This window comes from Thamnophis sirtalis, unplaced genomic scaffold (genome assembly GCF_051295495.1).
Source record: "Thamnophis sirtalis isolate CommonGarterSnake01/CBP01778 unplaced genomic scaffold, rThaSir2_p1.2 scaffold_3, whole genome shotgun sequence".
Lineage (NCBI taxonomy): Eukaryota > Metazoa > Chordata > Lepidosauria > Squamata > Natricidae > Thamnophis > Thamnophis sirtalis.
This window is the reverse complement of record NW_028261383.1, coordinates 71,006,246-71,029,379: the sequence shown is the minus strand read 5'-3', so window position 1 is coordinate 71,029,379 and position 23,134 is coordinate 71,006,246. Positions and strand designations below refer to the sequence as shown.

Genomic DNA, 23,134 nt, shown 5'->3' with positions numbered 1-23,134 from the left:
ATTTATTGGTGAAATAAAGTCAAGCTATTCATAAATCAATATTTATTCTACCACAGGTCCTTCATTCTGTTAAACAATTTAAAATTAATTATTCATTGCTGTTATTTGATGATAATATGCTTTTACCATTGTTGATTTATCTTGTATAGTAGCGGTAAATAACATTTTCCCATTTTTTTTTTTAAACAGAACTTTTTTATTTTTCTTTAAAAAAAAAACACAAATATGTCATCATTTGTCAATCATTAAGACATTGAAGTACAATTTTTTTGTTGTTGTGTGTGCCCCTCCCTCCCTCCACCCCCCACCCCCCCTCCTCCTTCCCCCCCCCCGACTTCCCAGAACCCGTACACGGTATGGATTTTTAACTAACACAGTCTAAAATCTATTGAGAAAAAAGAAATAAAGAAATTAATGACATTCTAGATTGACCTTAGCTTCTTCTTACTGAACTGACTTTTAACAGTTTAAATCATTTCTGATCTTAAGCATAGGCTAACTGGAATTTCTTAGTCCCGTATTTATTTTGTATATAGTCAATCCATTTTTTCCAGTCTCGTTTATATATCTCATTTGAATGATCTTTGAGATATGCCGATATTTTAGACATCTCGGCTAAGTTTGTTACTTTCAATGTCCATTCTTGGATTGTAGGCAAGTCTTCCTTCTTCCAATATTGCGCCACCAACAGTCTTGCTGCAGTTATCAGGTGCAGAATCAAATTGGTCTCTACCACTGTAAAGTCAGTACATATACCTAGTAAAAATAACTGAGGAATAAACTTTATCCTTCTTTTAAAAACATTTTGCATGACCCACCATATTTTTATCCAAAATGCCTTAACCTTTTGGCAGGTCCACCATATATGATAATATGTAGCATCGAGAGAACCACACCTCCAACATTTAGGCTGTACATTCGGATACATAGAAGCCAACTTTTTAGGATCTAAATGCCATCTATAGAACATCTTGTAAAAATTTTCTCTCAGATTTTGAGCTTGTGTAAATTTCACATTTCTTACCCAGATTCTTTCCCATGTATCCAACATTATTGGTTCCTCAATATTTTGAGCCCATTTTATCATACAATCTTTAACTAATTCTGTTTCCGAATCCATCTGTATTAATACATTATATATCCTCTTTATATGCATTAAGCTTTGATCTCTTATTTGTTTAAACAGATTATCCTCAACTTGGATAAAACCAATTTTTTGATCTATTTTCCACCTAGCCTGTAATTGCCCATACTGGAACCATGTTTGAACTACCTTCTCCTCTTTTAATACCTCTAAAGATTTTAATTGTAATACCCCCCTTTCCGAGGTAAGAAGCTGTCTGTAAGTAATTCTGTCCTGTTTTTGTGCTGTATTCATATTTTCAATTGCGTGTCTAGGAATTGCCCACATGGGTATCTTGTCATTTAATTTATATTGGTATTTCTTCCAAACCCGCAATAAAGCATTTCTTAAAATATGACTTTTAAAATTCTTATCCAATTTTTTGTTGAATAACAGGTAAGCATGCCAGCCAAATACCAGATCGTGTCCCTCAATATTCAATATTCTATCATTGGTTAAATGAGTCCAATCACTAATTACAGATAATGCCACTGCATCATAATATAGTTTTAAATTAGGTAGTTTCAATCCTCCTCTCTCACGTACATCTTGCATTATTTTCATCTTTACCCTCGGCTTCTTTCCTGCCCACACAAATTTGTTGATACCCTTCTGCCATTCTAAAAGGTTCGCATCTTTTTTAAGTATAGGTAACATTTGGAAAAGAAATAAAAATTTTGGTAAAATGTTCATTTTCACTGCCGCTATCCTACCCAGCAAAGATAAGTGCAATTTCTCCCATTTTTTCATCTCTGTCTGTATGCTATGCCAAAGTGGTTCATAATTATGCTTATATAATTTCCCATTTGAAGTTAAAATGTTAACTCCAAGATATTTGACTTTTTTAACTACCTCACATCCTAGCATCACTCCTAATTCTTCCTTTTGTTTAATATTCATATTTATAGCTAATATTTTGGTTTTTCCTAAGTTTATTTTAAAGCCCGACACTTGACCATATTGATTAATCGTATTCATTAAAACCATACTGGATTCCTGCGGTTGTTCCAATATTATGACCAAATCATCCGCAAAAGCGCGGACTCTATATTCTTGCTGCCTAATTTTGATCCCTTTTAAACCATCCAAGCCCCGTATTTTATTCAACAATACTTCCAAAGTTATAATAAACAATAATGGGGACAATAATGGGCCCTGTCTTGTACCTTTTCCAATTTGAAAAGAGTCTGTTAAACTTCCATTGACTATGATTTGTGCTGTTTGCTGTTGGTATATTGCTTTAATTGACTGTAAAAAATTATCTCCTATCTGCATTTTTTGCAGTATCTTCAGCAGAAATTGCCAGTTAACTCGATCAAAGGCCTTCTCAGCATCCAAAAATATAAACGCAGCAGGGATCTGGTTGTTCTTTCCCAAATATTCTAATGCATTAATAATTAATCTAACATTACTTTTCATCTGTCTCCCTTGTATAAAACCTGTTTGGTCCGTATGTATCAATTGTTGAATGACCAACATTAACCTATTTGCTAATATTTTAGTAAAAATTTTATAATCTACATTCAGTAATGAAATAGGTCTATAATTTTTGGGTTGAGTAGTATCTTGATCTTCTTTGGGTATCAAAGATATAAACGCTGTCTTCCAAGATGGAGGGACTTTACCTTCCGTTTGAATCATATTAAATAATTCTCTAAGAGGTTCTACCATTTCTAACTGTAAGTTTTTATAGTAAACCGCTGTCAAGCCATCTGTACCTGGTGCTTTCCCTGACTTTAATTGCTTAATTACCTGCAGGATTTCCCCCGAGGTTATTGGTTGATTCAATTTTTGCCTGTGTTCTTCTCTAACTGAAGGTATTTTCTCTTTGTCTAAATATTTGTCTATGTCTAAACCATTAATTTTATCCCCTTTATACAGTTCTGTAAAAAATTCCCAGAAAGCCTTTTGAATCTCTTCCTGTTGAAACACCTCCTTCCCTCTGTAAATCAGTTTAGATATATTTCGAGTTTTCCTTTTTTTCCTAATCTGATAAGCTAACCATCTGCCAGGTTTGTTTGCATTACAAAAAGTATTGTGTTTTGCATATAATAAATTAGTAGCTACCTGGTCAGAGATCAACATGTCAAATTGAGATTTTAATATGTTAATAGCTTCCTTAACCTTTGTATCGTCTTTTATTTTTAATATTCCATCTTTTCCATGTTCATGTTCATGTTCAATATATTAAATGAATATATTTTAATATAGATACAAATTACCCAAGAATAATTAAGGGGAATAATTAAAAAATGTACAATGAATATGCCACTTAATTGTCAGTAAATGAACATTTCAAAAGTTAGTAACATATTAGTTTTCTAAATTTCTGAACTAAAAATTGAGGAGTATGTGTTAACACAATACCAAAAATGATCTTTAATACAATACAATACAATAGCAGAGTTGGAAGGGACCTTGGAGGTCTTCTAGTCCAACCCCCTACTTAGGCAAGAAACCCTATACCATTTCAGACAAATGGCTATCCAACATCTTCTTAAAGACTTCCAGTGTTGGGGCATTCACAACCTCTGGAGGCAAGCTGTTCCACTGATTAATTGTTCTGTCTGTCAGGAAATTTCTCCTCAGTTCTAAGTTGCTACTCTCCTTGATTAGTTTCCACCCATTGCTTCTTGTTCTACCTTTAGGTGCCTTGGAGAATGGTTTGACTCCCTCTTCTTTGTGGCAACCCTTGAGATATTGGAACACTGCTATCATGTCTCTCTTAGTCCTTCTTTTCATTAAACTAGACATATCTAGTTCCTGCAATTGTTCTTCATATATTTTAGTCTCCAGTCCCCTAAGAATCTTTTTTGTTCTTCACAATTGGGGTCTCCCACGGTGAATGGTCGACAGGCTCCAGTATGCCCTGTGCCACGAGCTTGTCGAGCTCGGCTTCAACCTTGGGCCTTAAAGCAAAAGGCACCCTGCGGGCCTTCAGTCTGATGGGAGCAACCTGGGTATCCAAGTTGAGAGAGATAGGGTTACCCTTGTACCGGCCCAGCTGGCCATCAAAAATGTCAGCGTAATCTGACAAAACTAATGCCACATCAGCAGAAGTGTCTGTCATGGAATGAATTCCATGTATTGAGAGACCCAGTGGACTGAACCATTCCAAACCTAGAATGGATGGCAAGGGCTTAAGAACAATTAAAACAGGCAAAGTTGTACAATGCTGCCCATAAGAAACTCTGACATTATAGGAACCAACAATAGAAATGCTAGACCCCTGATAGTCCTTTAGGATAGAGTCAGGAGGAGAAAGGTGACAGCGTTTAACATGGGGGCACAAAAGAGAAAATTTGTCCCAAGATAACAAAGATTTGGAAGCTCCAGAGTCTACTTCCATGTTGCAAGGTTGACCTTCGATCAATGGAGTGACAATTATCTTGTTCGTACCCTCTGAGGAAGAATTGATGGAGACATCAGGAAGCGGCAGGCCAGCTTGCTTGACATTGAAGCAATCATCCTGTCGCTGAGCAGACGCGCGGGGCTGAGGACTCCTGTTTGAAGCAGCTGTCCCATAAGGAGGTGGAGGAGCAGACGATGCAGCTGTAACAGGCTGAGCAGCTCTACAAACTTTGGCCAAATGTCCTTTTTCCCCGCAACGGCGGCACTCTGCAGCCTTAAAGGGGCAGGAAGCCCTGGCATGCGGACCACCGCAGCTAAAACAGGCATTTGAATTGGAAAGTGGACGGCTGATAGACTGCTGCTGATGCAGTTGCTGTCTGCGGGGCTGTGCCCCAATCCTGTCCACCTGTAAATTAAGTAAATAGTCTGGAAGAGGGGCAAGCTCATCAATTAAATTGGTGATGTACGTTGGCTGTTGTAGTGGAGGAGGGACCAAGGCAGTTGAAGCTTGACCCGTTGGTAAACTGCCAGCAACTGTCATCTGCGCGAGGTAACGTTCTATCTCGCTGGATGACGAATCTGCCAACTCCGCAGCGCGAGCCTCATCTATGGCATAAACTAACGTGACTTTAGGCTTGCCCAAAAGCCGGCGTCTGAGGAAAATGTCTTTTAATCCACAGACAAATTGTTCTGCAAGGTTAGCCTCTAAGTCAGGAAAATCGCACTGTGCTGCAGCAACTCTTAAAGCTTGCAAAAACTGGTTGACATTCTCTGCAGGCTTTTGGACGCGCCTGCGGTAAGCAAAACATCTGGCTATTTGTGAGGGGGTAGGGGCATAGTAAGCCTGAAGCCCATCTGTGAGCTCTTGCCAGGAGAGGTCATAAACCGCTCTTGGGGCGGCAAAAGACCTTGCGGTGGCAAACATTTCCGGACCGCAAGCTGTAAGGAAAAATCCGCACTTTCGCGCTTGAGAATAACCCTGGAGGTTATTTGCGATCAGAAAGCACTCAAACCTTTCCAGGAATGCTTCCCAAGTCTCACCTCCGACTCCAAAAGGTGCAAAAGTAGGCATACCAGCCATGACGGTGAGGAGAACTCTAAACAACTGAGAGAACAAAATTGCAGTTGATTTTCTTCAGGTTACAGGTCCCCAGTCTTCGTCGCCAGTATTATAACTGAAAAAACCAGGCAGGTTCTTTAAAACACTGTAACCGTTTATTCAGTAGCTGAAGGATTTGTAACAAAACTCGCAACAATGTAACAATTGAAAGCCGGCTAGGCGGCAGCAGAAGCAGCTGAAACAATGTAGCAATCAGCAAGGTGATTGCTCTAACAAGTCAGTTAACTGTTAAAACGGCTTGCCTTTTATACAGCAGGCAGCAGGCTCGTGTTACAGCTCGCGCGGATGACAGCTCGGCAACTGACAGGCGCGTCTGATTGGCTAAGACGCGCCTGGCTGCTTCCGAGTTGTCAATCGTAACAGCGAGGACTTTCTTCAATACACAACACTTCTTTTCATTAAACTAGACATATCTAGTTCCTGCAATTGTTCTTCATATATTTTAGTCTCCAGTCCCCTAAGAATCTTTTTTGTTCTTCTCTGCACTCTTTCTAGAGTCTCCACATCTTTTCTACATCGTGGCGACCAAAACTGAATGCAGTGTTCCAAGTGTGGCCTTAGCAAGGCATTATAAAGTGTTATTAACACTTCATGTGATCTTGATTCTATCCCTCTTTTTATGTAGCCTAGAACTGTGTTGGCTTTTTTAGCAGCTGCTGCACACTGCTGCCTCATATTTAAATGGTGTCCACTAGGACTCCAAGATCCCTCTCACAGTTACTACTATTGAGCAAGGTACCACCTATACTGTACATTTTGTACAGTACATTTTGCATTTTGTTTTTCTTGCCTAAATGTTGAACCTTACTCTTTTCACCATTGAATTTCATTTTATTAGATAGTGCCCAATGTTCAGGTTTGTCAAGATCCTTCTGTATCTTAAGCCTATCTTCTGAGTGTTAATTCTAAAGGATGAAAAATATATTTTTCATTTTAGCATTTAATTAATCTGGGTATAATTAGCAGTTGGGATTCCATTTTGTTAGTTAAAACCCAAATTAAATAATTTGATTTTCTGTGTTAATGTTTAATTAAAAAATGAAATCACGTGAAACAAGATGCCAGAGATCAGTTGCTTAATTCATTCATTCAGAAATAATATTACTCTAAGAATATTATTTAATCCCAATTTATTTGCTTTGTAACTATCATATTTAGAATGCTGCACACTGCTGGCCAAAAATGGAATTCATATCCCTATGAGGGAAAGATGCTTTTTGTCATATAGCCAGAATCTCTGATACTTAAATCTGCCATACAATTGATTTTTTTAAAAAAATACTAGAACAGAATAATGGATGATGTCTATAAAATGGGACTGAATAAAAATGCATTTGTTTGTTTTTTCTTTCTTTCCCACATTCCCAGTGTGGTAGTAACTATATGTATCTTTCTTTTTAAAGTAAAGTTGAATAGTGTGCTTACATTGGTCCTCTTTTTTAAAATAAAGTTTGGTTTTGTTATCTCTGATGGGATTGGTCTGTTTCCCAATGAAAGAGGGAAAGCATGAATCCTTAATCATATGTATATGTGTTACATAGGAGAGCCATGGTAGCGCAGTGGTTAGAATGCAGTGCTACAGGCCAGTTATGCTGACTGCCAGCTGCCAGCAATTTGGTAGATTGAATCTCACCAGGCTCAAGGTTGACTCAGCCTTCCATCCTTCCGAGGTGGGTAAAATGAGGACCCAGATTGTTGGGGGCAATATGCTGACTCTGTAAACCGCTTAGAGAGGGCTGGAAAGCACTGTTAAGTGGTTTATAAGTCTAAGTGTTATTGCTACATAGATGTAAGATTTCACTTTTGAAATTATGTCACTTTTTTGCATTTAAATTTAGAATCATTAATCATCAAATTAGATTTCCTTTAAAAGATAGTGTCAACCATTTGAGGTAGGCTGGGCCAGGAAACAGTAGAACATCTACTTTATTAATTTAGGCTATAAGAATAGAGTTTCTCCTTCTGCTCCTCTTAAACACAGGAAAGCCAAGTCAGGGCAGTGTGGACTTTCTCCATTTCTTCCTGTCTCTCTGAGTGAAATGATGTTTTTGTAAGGGCTGTCTCATATATCATAGATATTCCTGTACAGATAAAAGTAGGAAGCAATATGCTATGCCAAGGCAGCAGACAGAACCACAGTACAAAGGGCTTCTGGAAAAGGGCTCCATTGTTTGACTATAAGTCCATAATCCAAACTATAATAGATTCTTAGTAATACTAACAGTCAAATTTTCACAATAGACAGATGGTTAGAAATAGCTTAACCTCATTCAATAAATTCAATGATTCAATTAAATATGTAAAGAAACTCACCACTTAACAGTTGGTTGTTTGCTTACTGACTATTCAAAGTTACAACAGACTCTTCCAAAAGCTAATCACAACTTGATTCCGCAGTTCCAATAGTATTTTCAATGCTTGGCAACTTCATTTTTATGGTTCATTTTTATGGTTCATTTTTATGGTTGGTTGCAGCATTCTACAGTCACATAGCAATGTTTTTTGCTGGCCTTTTTTGGCTTATTTGTGGCAAAAAGTGCTGATAAGAATGACTCATTCAATGACTGCCATAAAAAGAGTTATAAAATAAAGGCAGGCCCATGGGTGCTTTGATTTATGACCATCATGACTTAAGGATGAAAATTCTGGCCTAATATGGTAGTAAGTCAGGAACTTGATAAAAGTCCGCTTTTAAAATACCAATGTGATTTTGCTCATTTACTTACAACTTATTTTAATGAGAATTCTTCTATTTCAGGACCAAAAGTTTTCGTGGGAAAAAAGTCCATGGAGAATATGACATCAAAGTCGAGCAGGTATTAAAAAAAGATTACTGTCTTATTACTCATACAATTTTTCTTAGCGTTAAGTATTATTTCAGAGTATTAAGAATGGAATAAGTTGGCACCTTATAAAACTATTTTTGACCCAGTGTAAATAATGAAATTATATAATACAGTGAATAAAATATGAATTTATTGAGGCAGTAATAAAATGTTTTTAAGAACACTTGACAAGGATTTTCTTTAACATAATTGTTTTAAACAATAGCTTTAAGTCTGTTTTCTGGTCATTTGTAAATGCAATATTATATTCTTCTATTAAAGATATTGGCGTTTATTAAGGCAGTGAAACTTTTAATAAATTCATATGCCTTACTGTCACTTCTAATATAGATATTTCAGAAAATATTCATAAACTTGATGGGATTTTTTTTTTACTTTTCAAGAAAATGGTTTTTCTCAAACATAATTGCATTACATATGGACAAAACTGTTGGGGTGTAAGTGATGGAATGGATCTTAGAAATGAACATTATTAGTTGGCCAGTGACTTTTTATCACTTTTGCTCACTCTTCCTATGAGATCAAATGCAAGTTGCTCCTTCCTTGTTTTCATATAATTTGTTCAGGTAGATTTACTTGTAGGAGAAGAGAAAGAAAGATACATTTTAAATTCTTTTTTAAATCTTGCTCTTTCTTTACTTCCACAATTTGTTTTTCATGTAAATAGGATCAAAACCATATTTCTGTTCCAACATCTAACAGCTTTTAATGCAGCAGATAAAATTGTAGTCAACCACTCCCAAATATTAGAAGAGCAACATAATATTTTTTTTATTGTGCCTATAATTACCTTTTTTCATTTGATTATTTTTGTTGCACAAATACATTTTAATTAAAAGAATATGCCTACTTATGCCTATTTACTTAGGGGTTTAATATAATCATCATATTTGCTTTGGGGGGGGATGAAGATAATTGTAATGACATGGTATATTGCTTTCAGTTTTTGCTGATTTAATTAATATTGATTTGCAAGAGAAATGAATGGAATAGATGGTTTAAGAGGTGTAAAAAAGAAATATAAGATAGGGGAATGAATGAATCCAAGAATGGATTCATGGAGAGAAGAGCTAAAGCTGAAGATCAGGGACTATCATGCTGGCTGAATGCTCACAAAACTAGCAGATTGCTGGGGAAACAGTGAATGTGGAAACCTCCAAATGTAGGAACAACAAAAGGAATAACTGGAACTACCATATACCAGTTAACCAGTGAACCAGTGCCAGGACCCTTAGGAAAAATCCTTGGCGTTCAGAGGTGGGTTGCTCCAAGTTTGGCTCGGTTCAGCCACACCTATAGTGGAATTCAGGCCTGGGTCACAGAACCGGCAGCGACCCAGGTCTGCCATGCCCCTGAACCAGTTCCCTCACCACTGCTGGGCTGCTGCCATTTTGGTTTTTAGTCACTGTAAATTTACATTAACCAATGCACACATGCGCAATATGCATCTACCATTCATGCAGGGGTTGCAAACCAGTAGTAAAACTGGCAGCAATCTACCCCTGTTGGAATTCCTGACATCTGTAACTTCTGTGGCCAGGCATATTTATGGAAGCTGTTGCTAGGCTGGTAGCTACAGAGAGAGGAAACAAGAAGGTAGTTTCCATTATTGGCACTCCCTCTATGTAAACAAACACAAGCCTTAGGATTAGCTGTTGTGAAGCCAGTCAAATCATGCATGGAATCTTCCACCAGGAATGGGTGGAAATGTTCTACTGAAGATAGATGAGTGTAAAAATATTTCTTTAAGAGTGCCTCTTTTAAAAGTGATATAGAAAATTTCCACCTATTCCTGGTAGAAGATTCCATGCAAATTATGAGGAGTGTGGATGAACTTTTGGAAGGTAGTTTTAGAGCTATAAATATTGGCTAAATTGTGTGCCACTGCCATACAATTAGGGAAATATGTTGGAAGGGTAGGTTCATTAGAGTCATGCAGCTTCCAGAATGAATGAATGAATGAATGAATGAATGAATGAATGAATGAATGAATGAATGAGTGAATGAATGAATGGATGAGCAAACGAACAAATGAATGAATTCCTTCATTCATTCTTTTCTGGGTGAGAGTTGGAGTTTGGCTGCAGAATTATTCTCCCTGGACCAAAAGGATTGAAACAAGGAAGTTGCAGGGTGAAAAATGGGCAAGGGAAAGGATAGCTTCAGGGTGTACCTTTGCCAGCATGGGACAAGTGACATTAAACAGATCATTATAGACAATGGATGGAAGGATGGGGCCCAACTGCTTTGGGGCATTTCAGGCTCTAATTGCTCCTTTTGAATAGCAGTTCTGCCTGTAGCAAATCTGCTTCTCATCCTCAACTTGATCATGAACGTATGGGTAGATCTACCAAGAGATTTGACTTTTTTAAAGTTAGTTAAAGTTTAAAGTTAGTGATGATAGTAATTTTACAATACATTTTATGACACCTTTGTTCATAATATAAACGTGTAAAATTTTCTTTCGTACATGACAACATCCCATAAATATTTATTACTTATTGAAGACATTTCCACTTATACATTCCTTCTACTTTTCATATGAAAAAAACAGGTCCAACATTATTCTGTTCTCTAAATATGTAACAATGCCTGTAAGAAAACATGCATAAAATAATATTTTAGAACTTTGCTAGATGCTATTTCCTTGTTCAAATTTCATATGTCCAAAGATGTTACATGTGGACTAGCACCTTAAAACTAGTTGGTTCATTTATGTATTTTTTAATCTTTCAGGCACAATTTTCAGAGGTCAGTTTGATAGCTCAGGCTGATGGGAATTATTCTGTAAATGTGCAAGCTTTTCGAAATGGCATTAAAGTTGTCAAGTAAGTTATTTTACTTCTTTTGACTTTCAGAATTAAGGTTAACATAAATAAATACAAAACATGATCATGAATAACATTTTTAATAGAAATAGAATCTGTTGAGGGTTTGTCCATGTTTTAAAGCCAAGGTACATCCAGGTCCATGGATGATGTAATTAAGGTGTTTATTCATCTTCTTGATAAATTCATAAGTAGAAAACAGCCAAAATATCCAAATAGCATCTCACTTTGTTCTAATTCATGTGAGATTTAGGCTAACAGGTTTATCTACTGGACAGTATATGATCATCAAGAACTGGCATAGCTTGATGGCACCAAACCAATCTGTTATGTTAACTAGGAGTTTTTGTCCATGTCTTTTTCAAGAAAACTATGCTATTTTGTGCTGCTAAATTTCTCTTCCTCAGTTTCATGTATGCAAGTATGATTTAAAAAATAGAAAAACATCTTTCAATATTCCTGATTACAAACTTGCAAAATCTTAGAATGCGTATAATTGCTCTAGAGAGACTCTGAATGAAACAGTTAAAGAGTTATTGGTTTTTCTCTTTGGTGAGCACTAATAGGGCATTGAAGGCCTATTTGAACAGAAGTAGATGTTATATGTGAAACAAGGAGTGATAAAGCAGAAGTTCTAAATTAGTATCCAGTGTTAAATTTTTTCCAGATCTCACAGATAGCAACAAATTGAATATTAATATTTTTTTGTCCTAGGAGAGAAAATTAGGGAAGAGAATAAGCTTTACAACAAACAGACCTTTAAATTATGACTTTAACATCACTCTTTATCATTTTCATTTTACCCTCAGCTCAGGATAAAATTTATCAGTTACTGGTTTTGGTCATGTCCCTTCAGAAGTGTCAGCATACACTAGTATATCAAAACAAACATTCTGGCTTAGATAACAGGAGCCTCACCCTCTAACCACCTATAAAATGGTAGCCTTCAAAAGAAATTGCCTGAATTCCTTTTTTTTTCAACCACCTTCTAACATTTTTTTTTCATGACTGCTAGTTAGTGAACCTTCTTTCTTTACCAACACAACCAATAACTACAAATGAAGTTAAATAATTGTATACTTTCTCCCAGCCTTTATTCTTTTATTTGAGAGGAATTTTTCATTGTACTGATGAAAAATTATCACCTCAGCAAAATAAAAACATATAAAAAGACACTATTCACCACAAGAGAAATTGTAAGAGTGCCCTATTTGTAACCCCCATAGCTCTAGTAAATTTCTAATATATTTGTTTGCTTGCTATTAAACTCAATTCTCTTTAGGTCATTCAAGCCTGACTTTGTTCTTGTCCGGCAACATTCGTTCAGCATGGCCGAAAATGAAGATTTTCGTAATTTAATTATTGGAATGCATTATGCAAGCATCCCAAGTGTTAACTCTCTAGAGTCAATCTTCAACTTCTGTGACAAGCCCTGGGTAGTAAGTAACAAATCATAATTCAATAATCATACATTTCATTGTATAATTGAAGAATAACACATTTGAATGTCAAATTGGGAGAAGGAAAGGAAAATGAGTACTATTTAGTCCAACGTTTGCCCCTGTGCACATGCAAATGTTTATTAAAAGATTTACATTTGGATTGCATCTCAAAGTCTTATATAATATAGATATATTCCTTGATGCTTTTTAATTACTATGCATGTTTAATGCTTAATATCTTAACGATTAATATTCATAATCTTTGCTTCATTTTCTTGCAGCTTTTTTTTACTACCAAGTTTCTCAAAAATTTGCAGATAAAAGAACTGTAATCGGTCTTGTACAAAATTAGTGAAGTAGCTATTATTAATGAAAAGTGCCTGTTCAGAGAACATGATGAAATAATAAACAGTGGGTAAGGGAGCTGAACAAACGTACCTTAAAAAGGGTACTACAGCTTAGCTAGATTGCACCTCCCAGGTTTCAATTTTTTTATTTTTCTGGATGATAATACTATAAACACAAATAGGAGAATCTGTATGAAAAACTGTATGTACAGTAAGTGTGACTAATCTCTCCATTGCTTCTCCTTGCAGTCTCTCTTTGTTCCAATGCAAATAAAATCACTTCTGCATGTAGAAAGTTAATGTGAGGTTATAATTTTTTTCCTGCTGGCATTCAAGACAAAACCTGCCAGTTCTCTACCTTAAGAGGTTTAATGTGTTATTCTTGCTATTGTTAAAAAGGCTGCAGGCATTTGCAATAACTGAACATTTTATCTTTTAAAATCAAAATACTTTTATCTTTTACCCAATCCTTTGCATAAAGAACCAGTTTTCCAGATTTTTAGAGTAAAAAACCCTACAGTTCTAAAATACTCTAACATGACATGATTAAAATTATGATTTTAAAAATGTAAAATTAGCAAGAGATACAATCCTTGTTAAGCCTAAATGGCAGTTACATCTAAATGTTCATTCTATCCCCATTTTTTTTATTTCACTGCTGGATAGTTTTCTCATAGCATTCACCCAAAAAGTCTATTAAGCAAGTTCATTACAGATACCAGAGTTTGGGACCGTTTAAGGATTTTCTCCAATTGCTCTCAACCTAGAAGTATTACTTAGGGCAAGAGCCAAAGTTGAGAAAAATTCCTATGTTCCCAGTTTGACCCAGAATGGCTTCTTATCCGAGCCTTGTTCTGTGCTGCCCCAAATATTTCAGAAACCTTTATCCAGTGCAATGCATGTCTACTGCACTTTAACAACTGCAACCCACCCCCCTGATTTAGCCAAAAGCCCTATTACTACCATGTTTCCCCAAAAATAAGACAGGGTCTTGTTTTCTTTTGATCCCCAAAATAAGCACTTGGCCTTATTTTTGGGGAGGTCTTATTATTTTTGAAGTGCAGGAGGCAGCAAGCATGGTCACCTCAGGGCTACTGCTGTGTTGCAAAATTTTCGGGGAGGGCTTATTTTAGCACATGCGCTCAAAAGCTTATTATGTGGGGAGGTCTTATTTTCAAGTAAACAGGGTAACCAGTACCAGAAGGCCAGTAGAAACAAAAGTTAGACACTGCATCATGAAAAATATATTGTTGAGATGCCCATGGTTTGTCTGGCTACATATTATCTCTTTCTTTGGGACAAAACCTTGTCTTTATTTATATATGAACAGAATGTGGCAATGGGTACTAATCTGACATTGTGGTTTCTGTGGCCTGTGATTATTTACTTTCCAGTGACAAGAGAGAGATTATTAAAACGTATCAAAATGTTTATACAGCCAGACAGTCTAGAGATTACGCCTGGAGTTTTCTCTTGTTCATCCCATGAGGCTGTTATCTGTATTTATATCTATATCTAATTATATTAAACAATTTTTTTATAAAGTTAAAGAAGAAAAGTAGAAAAGGAAGCAAGATAAATAAATATTGTTTAATAAATAAAACACACTTCTCTTTCTCAGTCTCTCTTTCTCCCTTCTTTTTGAAGAGCAGAGTACATGAGATTGTCAATAAAGAAATTAATTTATTTTCATTAACATTGCAAAACCAATTCCTAAATTTGCTTCAATAATCTGATGGTTCCCAATGGAACAAAGATACTGGAAGTAATTAGCTCTTTCCAAATGCAAATACCAGATGCTGCAAAGAGTTAAATCTCCCCAGCCCTATACTAATCTGATAAACTAGGTAATGGGCTGAGACAAAGGCCAGGAAAATCCAATGCCCAAGCATGAATAGGAAAATTGCTCTTCCAGGTGTGGTTTTAAAAAAACAACTCCATTTTGTCCTTTTGGCCTCTTTTCCCTTGAGGGGATCTGTTGCTTCTCCCCCACCACATGCTTGCAATTTACCTTTTAAAAGTGTTTCGTTCTTTTAAATGAATGATACCTTGTCTCATTTGACCATAAATGTATAATTAGAACTTATTGCAACCTCTGTGCTATACATTTGCTGTAGCTATGTAAACTTGGGAGGAAATACTGTGACTATATATATCTCATTCAGCTTTTAGCAGGGGGGGGGCTTCAAAAATTATTAGCAAGGAGTTCTCTGCCCAGTTGCTGGGTGGGCGTGGACATGGTGGACATGGCCTAGTTGGCCTTCTGCACCATAGCGGGGGGGTGATTTTGCTCTCCTCGGGCTCTGGAGGCATTCCTCAAGCCTCCAGGAGGACGAAAATGACCTCCCCAGGCTCCAGACCCCCCAGGCTCCAGAGATCCTCTGGAGGCCGGAAATAGGCCTGTTTTTGGCCTTCCCGAACTTCCAGTAGGCCCATTTTTCATCCTCCCTGAGCCTCCACATGCATTCTGCACTTACCTGCATCCAAAACAATCCACGTGGGGACTTCTGGGAGGGGAGAGGCAGGGCCAGCCAGGAGTAGTATTTGGGGTTTTTCCAAATTGCACAGAATCTTAGGTAGAGGTTCTCCCCAACCACTGTGAACCCCCAGCAGCCCACCCATGGTTATTAGTAGTAACTAAGAAGTCTATTGCAGTTACAAGATTGAATAAAAAGAAGGAAGTATGGAATAAATGAACTCATCTTAAATATGGCATGAGAGTTGGCACTAAACCTTAATGATAACTCTATTAAGAAACAATTTATATAAACTGTTTAGTACCAAGCAGAGAGGCACTGAAATCTATTTATTTCTAAATATGCCTGCTTAGCAATACATTGTAGATGAGCTCTATTCAAGTATTGCCATAGAGGAATATCCAGATAATATTTATAAATAGGTTTATTGATGTAAAGCTGTTTGTGTACCTTTTTCCTTTCTTTTTCCTTAGATAATAATCTGGCAAGCACTAAGGCATTTTGGAATTTAGATCTTGATATTTTGATTGATAATGATTAGATGATTGCAGAGGAGTGCTAAGATAATTTTTATACTGTCTTTGGAATTTAATGTTTTGGGGTTTGTTTGTTTGTTTGTAGTTTGCCCAATTGGTGTCCATCTATAGATCCTTGGGAGCAGAGAAATTTCCTCTGATTGAGCAAACCTTTTATCCAAATCACAAGGAAATGGTAAGAGCAAACAATAAACATAAATTTCTATTCCTTTTGCATTGTAGATGAGACCGCTATAATAATCCATGGGTCCATTTTATCTGTGTACCATCCTCTTGTTTTATCTGTAGTGTCACTGGTTTTATGAGGACAAAGATGTCTACTTATATAAAATATTTGACTCCCTCTACAATGGGGAAAACATTCCCGGTGTTTTTAAAGTTACAGAAATTGAAATGAGAGATATTCTTTTTTCTGAAATACATTTGTTTTAGGCTGCTCAGATTTATACTCAAATTGTAAATTTTCATGTTCATGCAAAGCTTTGGTTTTCCATATATCTAATCTGTCATCTAGTTGGTTTTCCTTATATTCTGCCTTTGTTTTTGTTGTTTTAATAATGTTCTCCATTTTCACAGTCTGCAGCAATTTTTCGGTACTTTGGTTCACTTAGTCCTTCAAACTTTGCTTTTCTTCTTCTACAGTTTGATGCCTTGCAATAGCCCTCTGCTACCTATTCTTCTTGGCAGGTATAACCTGTTGACATCACTTCGTGACTGTAAACCATGGTACATATTCAAAGGTTTACATGTTTTCCAGTCTAAATTTTACATTCCAATTGATGATTCCAGCTGGATAGCATATCACTGGAACTGCCCATGTATTAATGGCTTTAATTATGTTTCCAGCATTTGGTTTTGATTTTAGTATTTTGCGGACCCTCCTGATGTATTCCTTTTGCTCTTTCATTTTTCCATTCAAGCCTTATCTGCTTCCAATATGCCTATGCATTTGTAACCATCATCCTTTGCTAATGCTTTCACAATGCTTCCATTTCCCAGTTCTATTCCTTCTTTTTTTTTTCATTTTTCCTCACTGCATGGAAAATATAGCACATTTTTCAAGTCCAAAGTTCATTCTGATATGACTACTGAACAGTTGGACTGTGTTGAGTATTGATTCAAGTTCTGTGGGATTTTTTGCATACAGTTTTAAGTCATTCATGTATAGTAGATGGTTTATCTTGCCATTTTGGCTTGAGATTTAGTATCCCAGTTTTGTGTTTCATATGATATCATAGGATAATTGTCAGATGAATTAATGCAATGTTGAACAGTAGTGGCAAAAGTGAGTCCCCTTGGAAGATTCCTCTTATGATGTTGATTTCACCTATGTTCTACCCATTTGCATTTTTGCATGTTTGATTTCAAAAATGTACAAATATTTTTGCTGATTCCAAGTTTTCCAGACAGGCGTTAACCCAGCTCTGGGGTAGAGAGTCAAATGCCTTCTTCTAATTGATCCATGCCACATTCAAATCCATTTTTCTTCAACTTGCATTTTTAGTAACATGTTGTCAATGAGCAGCTGACTTTTTGTTCCTCTCTATTTTTTATAATTTTCTTTTTGTTCTACTAGATACAAGCTGTTTTCTATCAGATCATTGAATACTGAATTTGCCAGTATTCTTGTAAAAGGTTTGAACGTTGTTGGCAGACAAGTAATTGGGCAATAGTTGCTTGGTTCTGTGTCCTTTTTTGGATCTTTCATTGTCAAGTATGTTCGGATAGTTGTTAACCATTCTTCGCTTGTTGCATTTTGAAGCATTTCATCAAATTGAGTGGCCATGATGGAGACTGGTCAGGTGTTTTAGCCAGTATTCATGCAGTTCGTCCAGGCCAGGTGCACTCCAGTTCTTGACCTTCTTTGCTTGTTTTGCAACCATGTCTGTTATTATTATGCTATTTTCCATTTTCTTTCATGTTGTTTGTTGTTAAATATCTTTGATCCAGGAGGCAGTTTTGGTGTACTCCACTGGGTTTTCTCACAATTCTTTCCAAAATTTCAAAGTTTTTTTTTTCATGGGTGAACATTAGTTTGGACTCAATTTTCATCAAGGGACTGTTAGAAGAGGTGTTGGTTTCTTGAAGATCTTATGGACATTTTCACAATATTGTTTTATTCGTCCTTTGTATCTTTCAATTTTCTTTGCTGTTGCTATTACACATTGTTCCATGATTTCCATTATTGTTTTTTTCCTTCAGGTTGTATTTTTTGTGTAAACTATTTTTCAGCTTTTCGTTCTTTAGTTTTTCTTCTTTCAAGTACTGTAAATTGCTGACACCCCCTCGTAGTTTTTTTATTTTATTTTCAAGTCGAATATTCCACTTTGGTGTTCCAGTGGGTTTCTTTTCTGGCATTTTATAACCCAATTCTGCAGTTATAATGGCGGCTGTGCTATACATTAGTTCCATGATGGAAAAGCTATGGCATGTGTGCCCAAAGTGGCATGCGAAGCCATGTCACCCAGTTTGTTGGCCTTGCCTGTTTGTCTTCCAAGTTTCTGGTGCACATGCACGTGTGACAATCAGCTGTCCTTTGATGCGCAGCAGTGCCAAAAACCAACCTGCGTATGCACGCTGGCCAGCCCATTGTTGTGTGCGCATGTGGACCAGACCTGGAAGTTCTTCCGGTGTGATCCTTTTGCGGCGCAGCAGTGCTGAAAACCAGCCTGTGCATTGCGGGCTGTACAGCTGATCATCAGCTAGAACCTGGAGCGTGGCCGCGATGAGTGTATGCAACATTTCCTTGTGACCTTTTTGACACTCAGTGCCAAAAAGATTCTCCATCACTGCATTAGTTGGTTGGTTTCATATAGTGTGCTGGATGGGATGGAAGTTAAAATGTTGTTCATGGCAGCTAACAGATTTTTCACTTGTTTGCTATGCACTGCCAAATGGTAGGTAGCCTTTTTCTTTCTATGTTTTCTTTGATGTGGTTTTCAATTTTTTTTCTTTCAGCATGTTTGCTAGATCACTTAGCTCTACACTTTCGAGTTGTTGCACAGGAGGATCTTCATCCTGTATGTTGGTTTCTTCCACTGGCTGGTCAGCTTGTTCCGGTGTTGGAACAGTTTCTTCAGCTTATTCATCATTACTTGTTGTTTTCTTTTTAGCCAATATTTCTAGATGTTGCATTTTCACATCTGTGAAAACTTTATTATGGATGATAAAACATATTTGATCCATTAGTCTTTGTTCAGTTATGTCACTTTCTGGGTGTTTTTCCTTCCATGGTTGCATCATTCTTTTTTGAAATCTCCTGGCTATTGGTTCTGCCTGGTAGTGTTATTTGATGGTTTCACAATTTTCTTCAGTTGTTCCAGTTTAGCACTTTTGTTCTAGTCGCTTTGCAGTTGCATGCCCTGGTTCCCTAGCAGTAACAACTGAGTCCTGTAGCCCCTTTTTTGACAGATGTCCAGGAGACATAGCTTGTTGACCTGGACAATGACAAACTCCGGTGTGGAATTTCGTTGGTTTCTTCTCATCATTAGTGATGGTAGATTAAGGTGACCAGATTTTCAGATTGGTAAAGAGGGACACCATTGACGGGGGGGGGGGGGGCCTTGATTAAAAATTTTATATTTTGTCAAAAGGTCACACAAGGCGATTATATGACCCCAGGACACTGAAAGCATCATAAATATGAATCTGTTGCCAAACATCAACATTTGGATCATGTGACCATGAGGATGCTTCAACGGTCGCTAAGTGTGAAAAATGGTCACTGTGTGAAAAATGGTCATGGCTGTTGTAACTTTGGTCACTAAATGAACTGTTTGAAAGCTAAAGCTAGCTTGCATTATGCTAGCTTACATTTTCAAGAGAGAGAAGCTAAACTCCTTATTAGAATTGAAATAGAAATGAGTAGAGTAGAGTAGAGTAGAGTAGAGTAGAGTAGAGTAGAGTAGAGTAGAGTAGAGTACAATAGTTTATTACCCAAGTGTGATTGGACACACAAGGAATTTGTCTTCGGTGTACATAAATAAAATAAAATACAATACATTCATCAAGAATCATAAGCTACAACACAGTGATAGTCTCTCTCTCTCTCTCTCTCTCTCTCTCTCTCTCTCTCTCTCTCTCTCTCTCTCTCTCTCTCTCTCTCTCTCTCTCTCTCTCTCTCTCTCTCTCTCACACACACACACACACACACACACACACACACACACACACAAATACACACACACTCCTCCTCTGGATTCAATGGGGTTTAGGAAATCCCCCCACCTCAAAGACTCCCTCTTTCTTTCTCTCTTCCCTCCTCTGGATTCAATGGGATTTTTAGAAAATCCACACTCCTGTACACACACTCCTCTTTCTCTCTCTCTCTCCTCCTCTGGATTCAATGGGATTTTTAGAAAATCCCTACTCCTGTGCACACAGTCCCCCTTTCTCTCTCTCTCTCTCTGTCCCTCCCTCCCTCTCCCTCTCTCTTTCCTTAAATTCTGAAGCCTGAAGAGGGAAGGGGGCTTGAAAATAGTAAAGATCCTCAAGGATAAATTCTTCTGCTTTTGATTTGCATTACTACAGCATATTTCTACTAAGCTCCTGTAAATCTATGCTTTTGATACACATACTGCTGCATAGCATTCACTAAAGGATTCCATGTGTTATCATTTTTCCTAGCTGGGTCTTTGGTCCAATAAGTAAAAGAATTTGCAAGCATGTAGGTATGACATATGGTGAGCTCATGTAACTTGAGGCTGCCACTTGTTCCTCTGAAGCCATAGCCATTTCTTCCTCTGAAATCTCTTCTCTTCAAATCAAAGTCCTTTAAACATTATGCCAAGCAAATTGGAGTTCTTCCATTCAGATCCTGTTTCAATCATGATAATTGGCAATTTTTTTTTACTACAACGTGCCCTGCATATTTCATTATCTGGAACGTCATTGGAGGGATCAGGATGGGTCTTCAGCATTTTAAAAACAGGGATGCTGGAGCTAAAAACCTCAGTGTAAAATACTTAGAGCTGGAGAGAAAGAGTTGGAGAGATCCGTGCTGTTTGTGAGCTTGGAAAGCGGGGGATTATGCCGTCTTGGCCAGCCGATCCCCACCCCCACCTCCATCCCCGTGCCTCAAACCCTGTTCCTCCCCTCCACTCCAAAACTCCTCGGGGCAGAAGGAGGGGTGGAGGTAGAAGCGTTCAGTTTTTAAAAAAAGACTGGGGGAAAAAAGAATTGAATTGAAAACAGTAACGAGAGTGACAAAAATCAGAGTATCAAAAAAACCCCCAACCCAACGGTTTTTTGTGCTTTTTTGCGCTTCGCTCCAGGATCCAGATGAGGTAGGCTACGGCCGTTCCCAAAATTTTTCCCCTCTCCCAGTCTCTCTCTTTCTCTCTCTTTCCCCCCCACAAAAAGCAGGACGTAATAGAGCTGTTTCGAGTCCCGATCATTCGGGATCCATTCAGAATCCTCTCGCTGCCAAACTCTTAAAAGCTTTATCAACTCTACAACAAACCCCTTTTTCTCCCCTCTTCTCCCCTCCTTTTCTTCTCTTTTTTTCCTTTCTTTCCTTTTCCTTACTTTTCTTTCTCCCGCAGACACACGCCCCAAATTTTTGCTGATTCTTAACCGCCATTGGGGGGAATGGAAAAAGTGGAAAAGGCAATATTCTATCCTATCTGGAATAACACGGGGGATTCTCAGTCATCCTGGAGCTCCCTGGACATCGCAGCAGCCACAAGTGTGTGGGATTTCAGCGTTTTTCGCATCGGGGCGTGTTGCAAGAAGAGGGAGTGAGCTTAACATCTCAGCTTTGCTGCCCAGCGCTGACAGAGAGGGTCCCCCCCTACTCAGAGCACCTGAGCTGGGCACCGCGTTACCCCTGCCCTGCCTACTCAGACCAGCTGAGCCTCCCTGGACATCGCAGCAGCCCCAAGTGCGCGGGATCTCGGCATCGGGGCGTGCTGCAGGAAGAGGGAGTGAGCTTAACATTTCAGGCTTTGCTGCCCAGCGCTGGCAGAGGGGAATCCCGTCTCGGCTTCGGGTGGCTGCGGCAGAAGCAGCGAGCTTTCCCCACTGCATAGGGATGTGGGGGAAGGGCTCGGGGAGGGGGAAACGGGCATCTGTCAAAACCCCGAATCCCATCTCAGCCTCGGGTGGCTGCAGCAGAAGCAGTGAGCGTGGGGGCAACACTTCACTGGGAGTGACCCCTCTTTCCCCGCTGCATAGGGATGTGGGAAAAGAGCTCGGGCACCCAGTTTTCTCTCCCCCCTTCTTTCCTTCTCTCTCTCTGCTCTGGGAAAGGAGCAGCGTTCTGGTGAGCCCCAAGAGATTCCCCCGTTCTCTCTCTCTCTCTCTCTAGCTCGCTCGCTCGCTCTCCCGGCTCTTCCAAGCCGAGGCGGCGGGGGCGGGAAGAGGAGTCCGGGGAGGAGGGAGGGAGGAAGGGGAGGTGGCTGCGGCGGCTGGGCGATAGCCAGCAGTGGCCGAAGCAGGGGGAAGGAGAGCTAGATTTTGGCGAGGCGGCCGCGGGAAGGACCGAGGGAGGAGGAGAGGACGGGGCTGCTTGGGAACGGAGAGGCAGGAGAGCGAGGCGGCTGCCGGCCGTTTCACCTCGCGCAGAGAACTTCCAGTCGTTCCGCCGCCGCAGGAGAGCCGCAGGGGAGGGTGGCGGGATGCTACCACGCCTCGCGGACTCGCGGTGTGGTCGCTGGGAACCGCGCAGCACAGGCGCCGCCACATCGGCAGAAGCTCCGTGAGTCCGGCGGGGGCTGTTTCACTCGTGCAGAGAAACTCCACTCAGGTTCCGGAGCTTCTGCCGCCCGTGGCGGCGCAGCACAGGGGCTGGCTGTGACGCGAGGAGGTGAAATGAACTCCGCAAAGGGGGAGAAGGAGGAGAGGAGGGCTGTCTCCTCCCCCCAGTGCCTCCCGATTCCCACCGGTACCAATTCATAACATGATTACTCACCAGTGAGTAACCGCAGCTGCAACCCCAAAAGATGAAATGAAATGGAGACTCACGCAGGCTTGCTCAGCAAAGCGGAGTCCAGCCAATCAGTGAGCTGGTTGGGATGGAAAATTTTCAGCATATGGCGTGCTGAAAATTTTCCATCCCAGCCAGC

At 38.9% G+C, this 23,134-nt stretch overlaps 1 protein-coding gene across 3 annotated transcripts in view; it reads left to right on the top strand.

Moving 5' to 3' along the window:
* Nucleotides 1–23,134, top strand: part of SYN2 (synapsin II) — a 123,371-nt gene that overhangs the window by 52,356 nt on the left and 47,881 nt on the right. Inside the window, exons 2-5 of one of the 3 annotated variants that reach the window (XM_087709110.1) lie at nt 8,353–8,410; nt 11,177–11,268; nt 12,551–12,707; nt 16,156–16,245. In XM_087709110.1, coding sequence (XP_087565236.1) covers nt 8,353–8,410; nt 11,177–11,268; nt 12,551–12,707; nt 16,156–16,245 — 397 coding nt within the window. The remainder of the gene's footprint in view (nt 1–8,352; nt 8,411–11,176; nt 11,269–12,550; nt 12,708–16,155; nt 16,246–23,134) is intronic. The other 2 variants (XM_087709111.1, XM_087709112.1) reach the window with 2 other exon arrangements.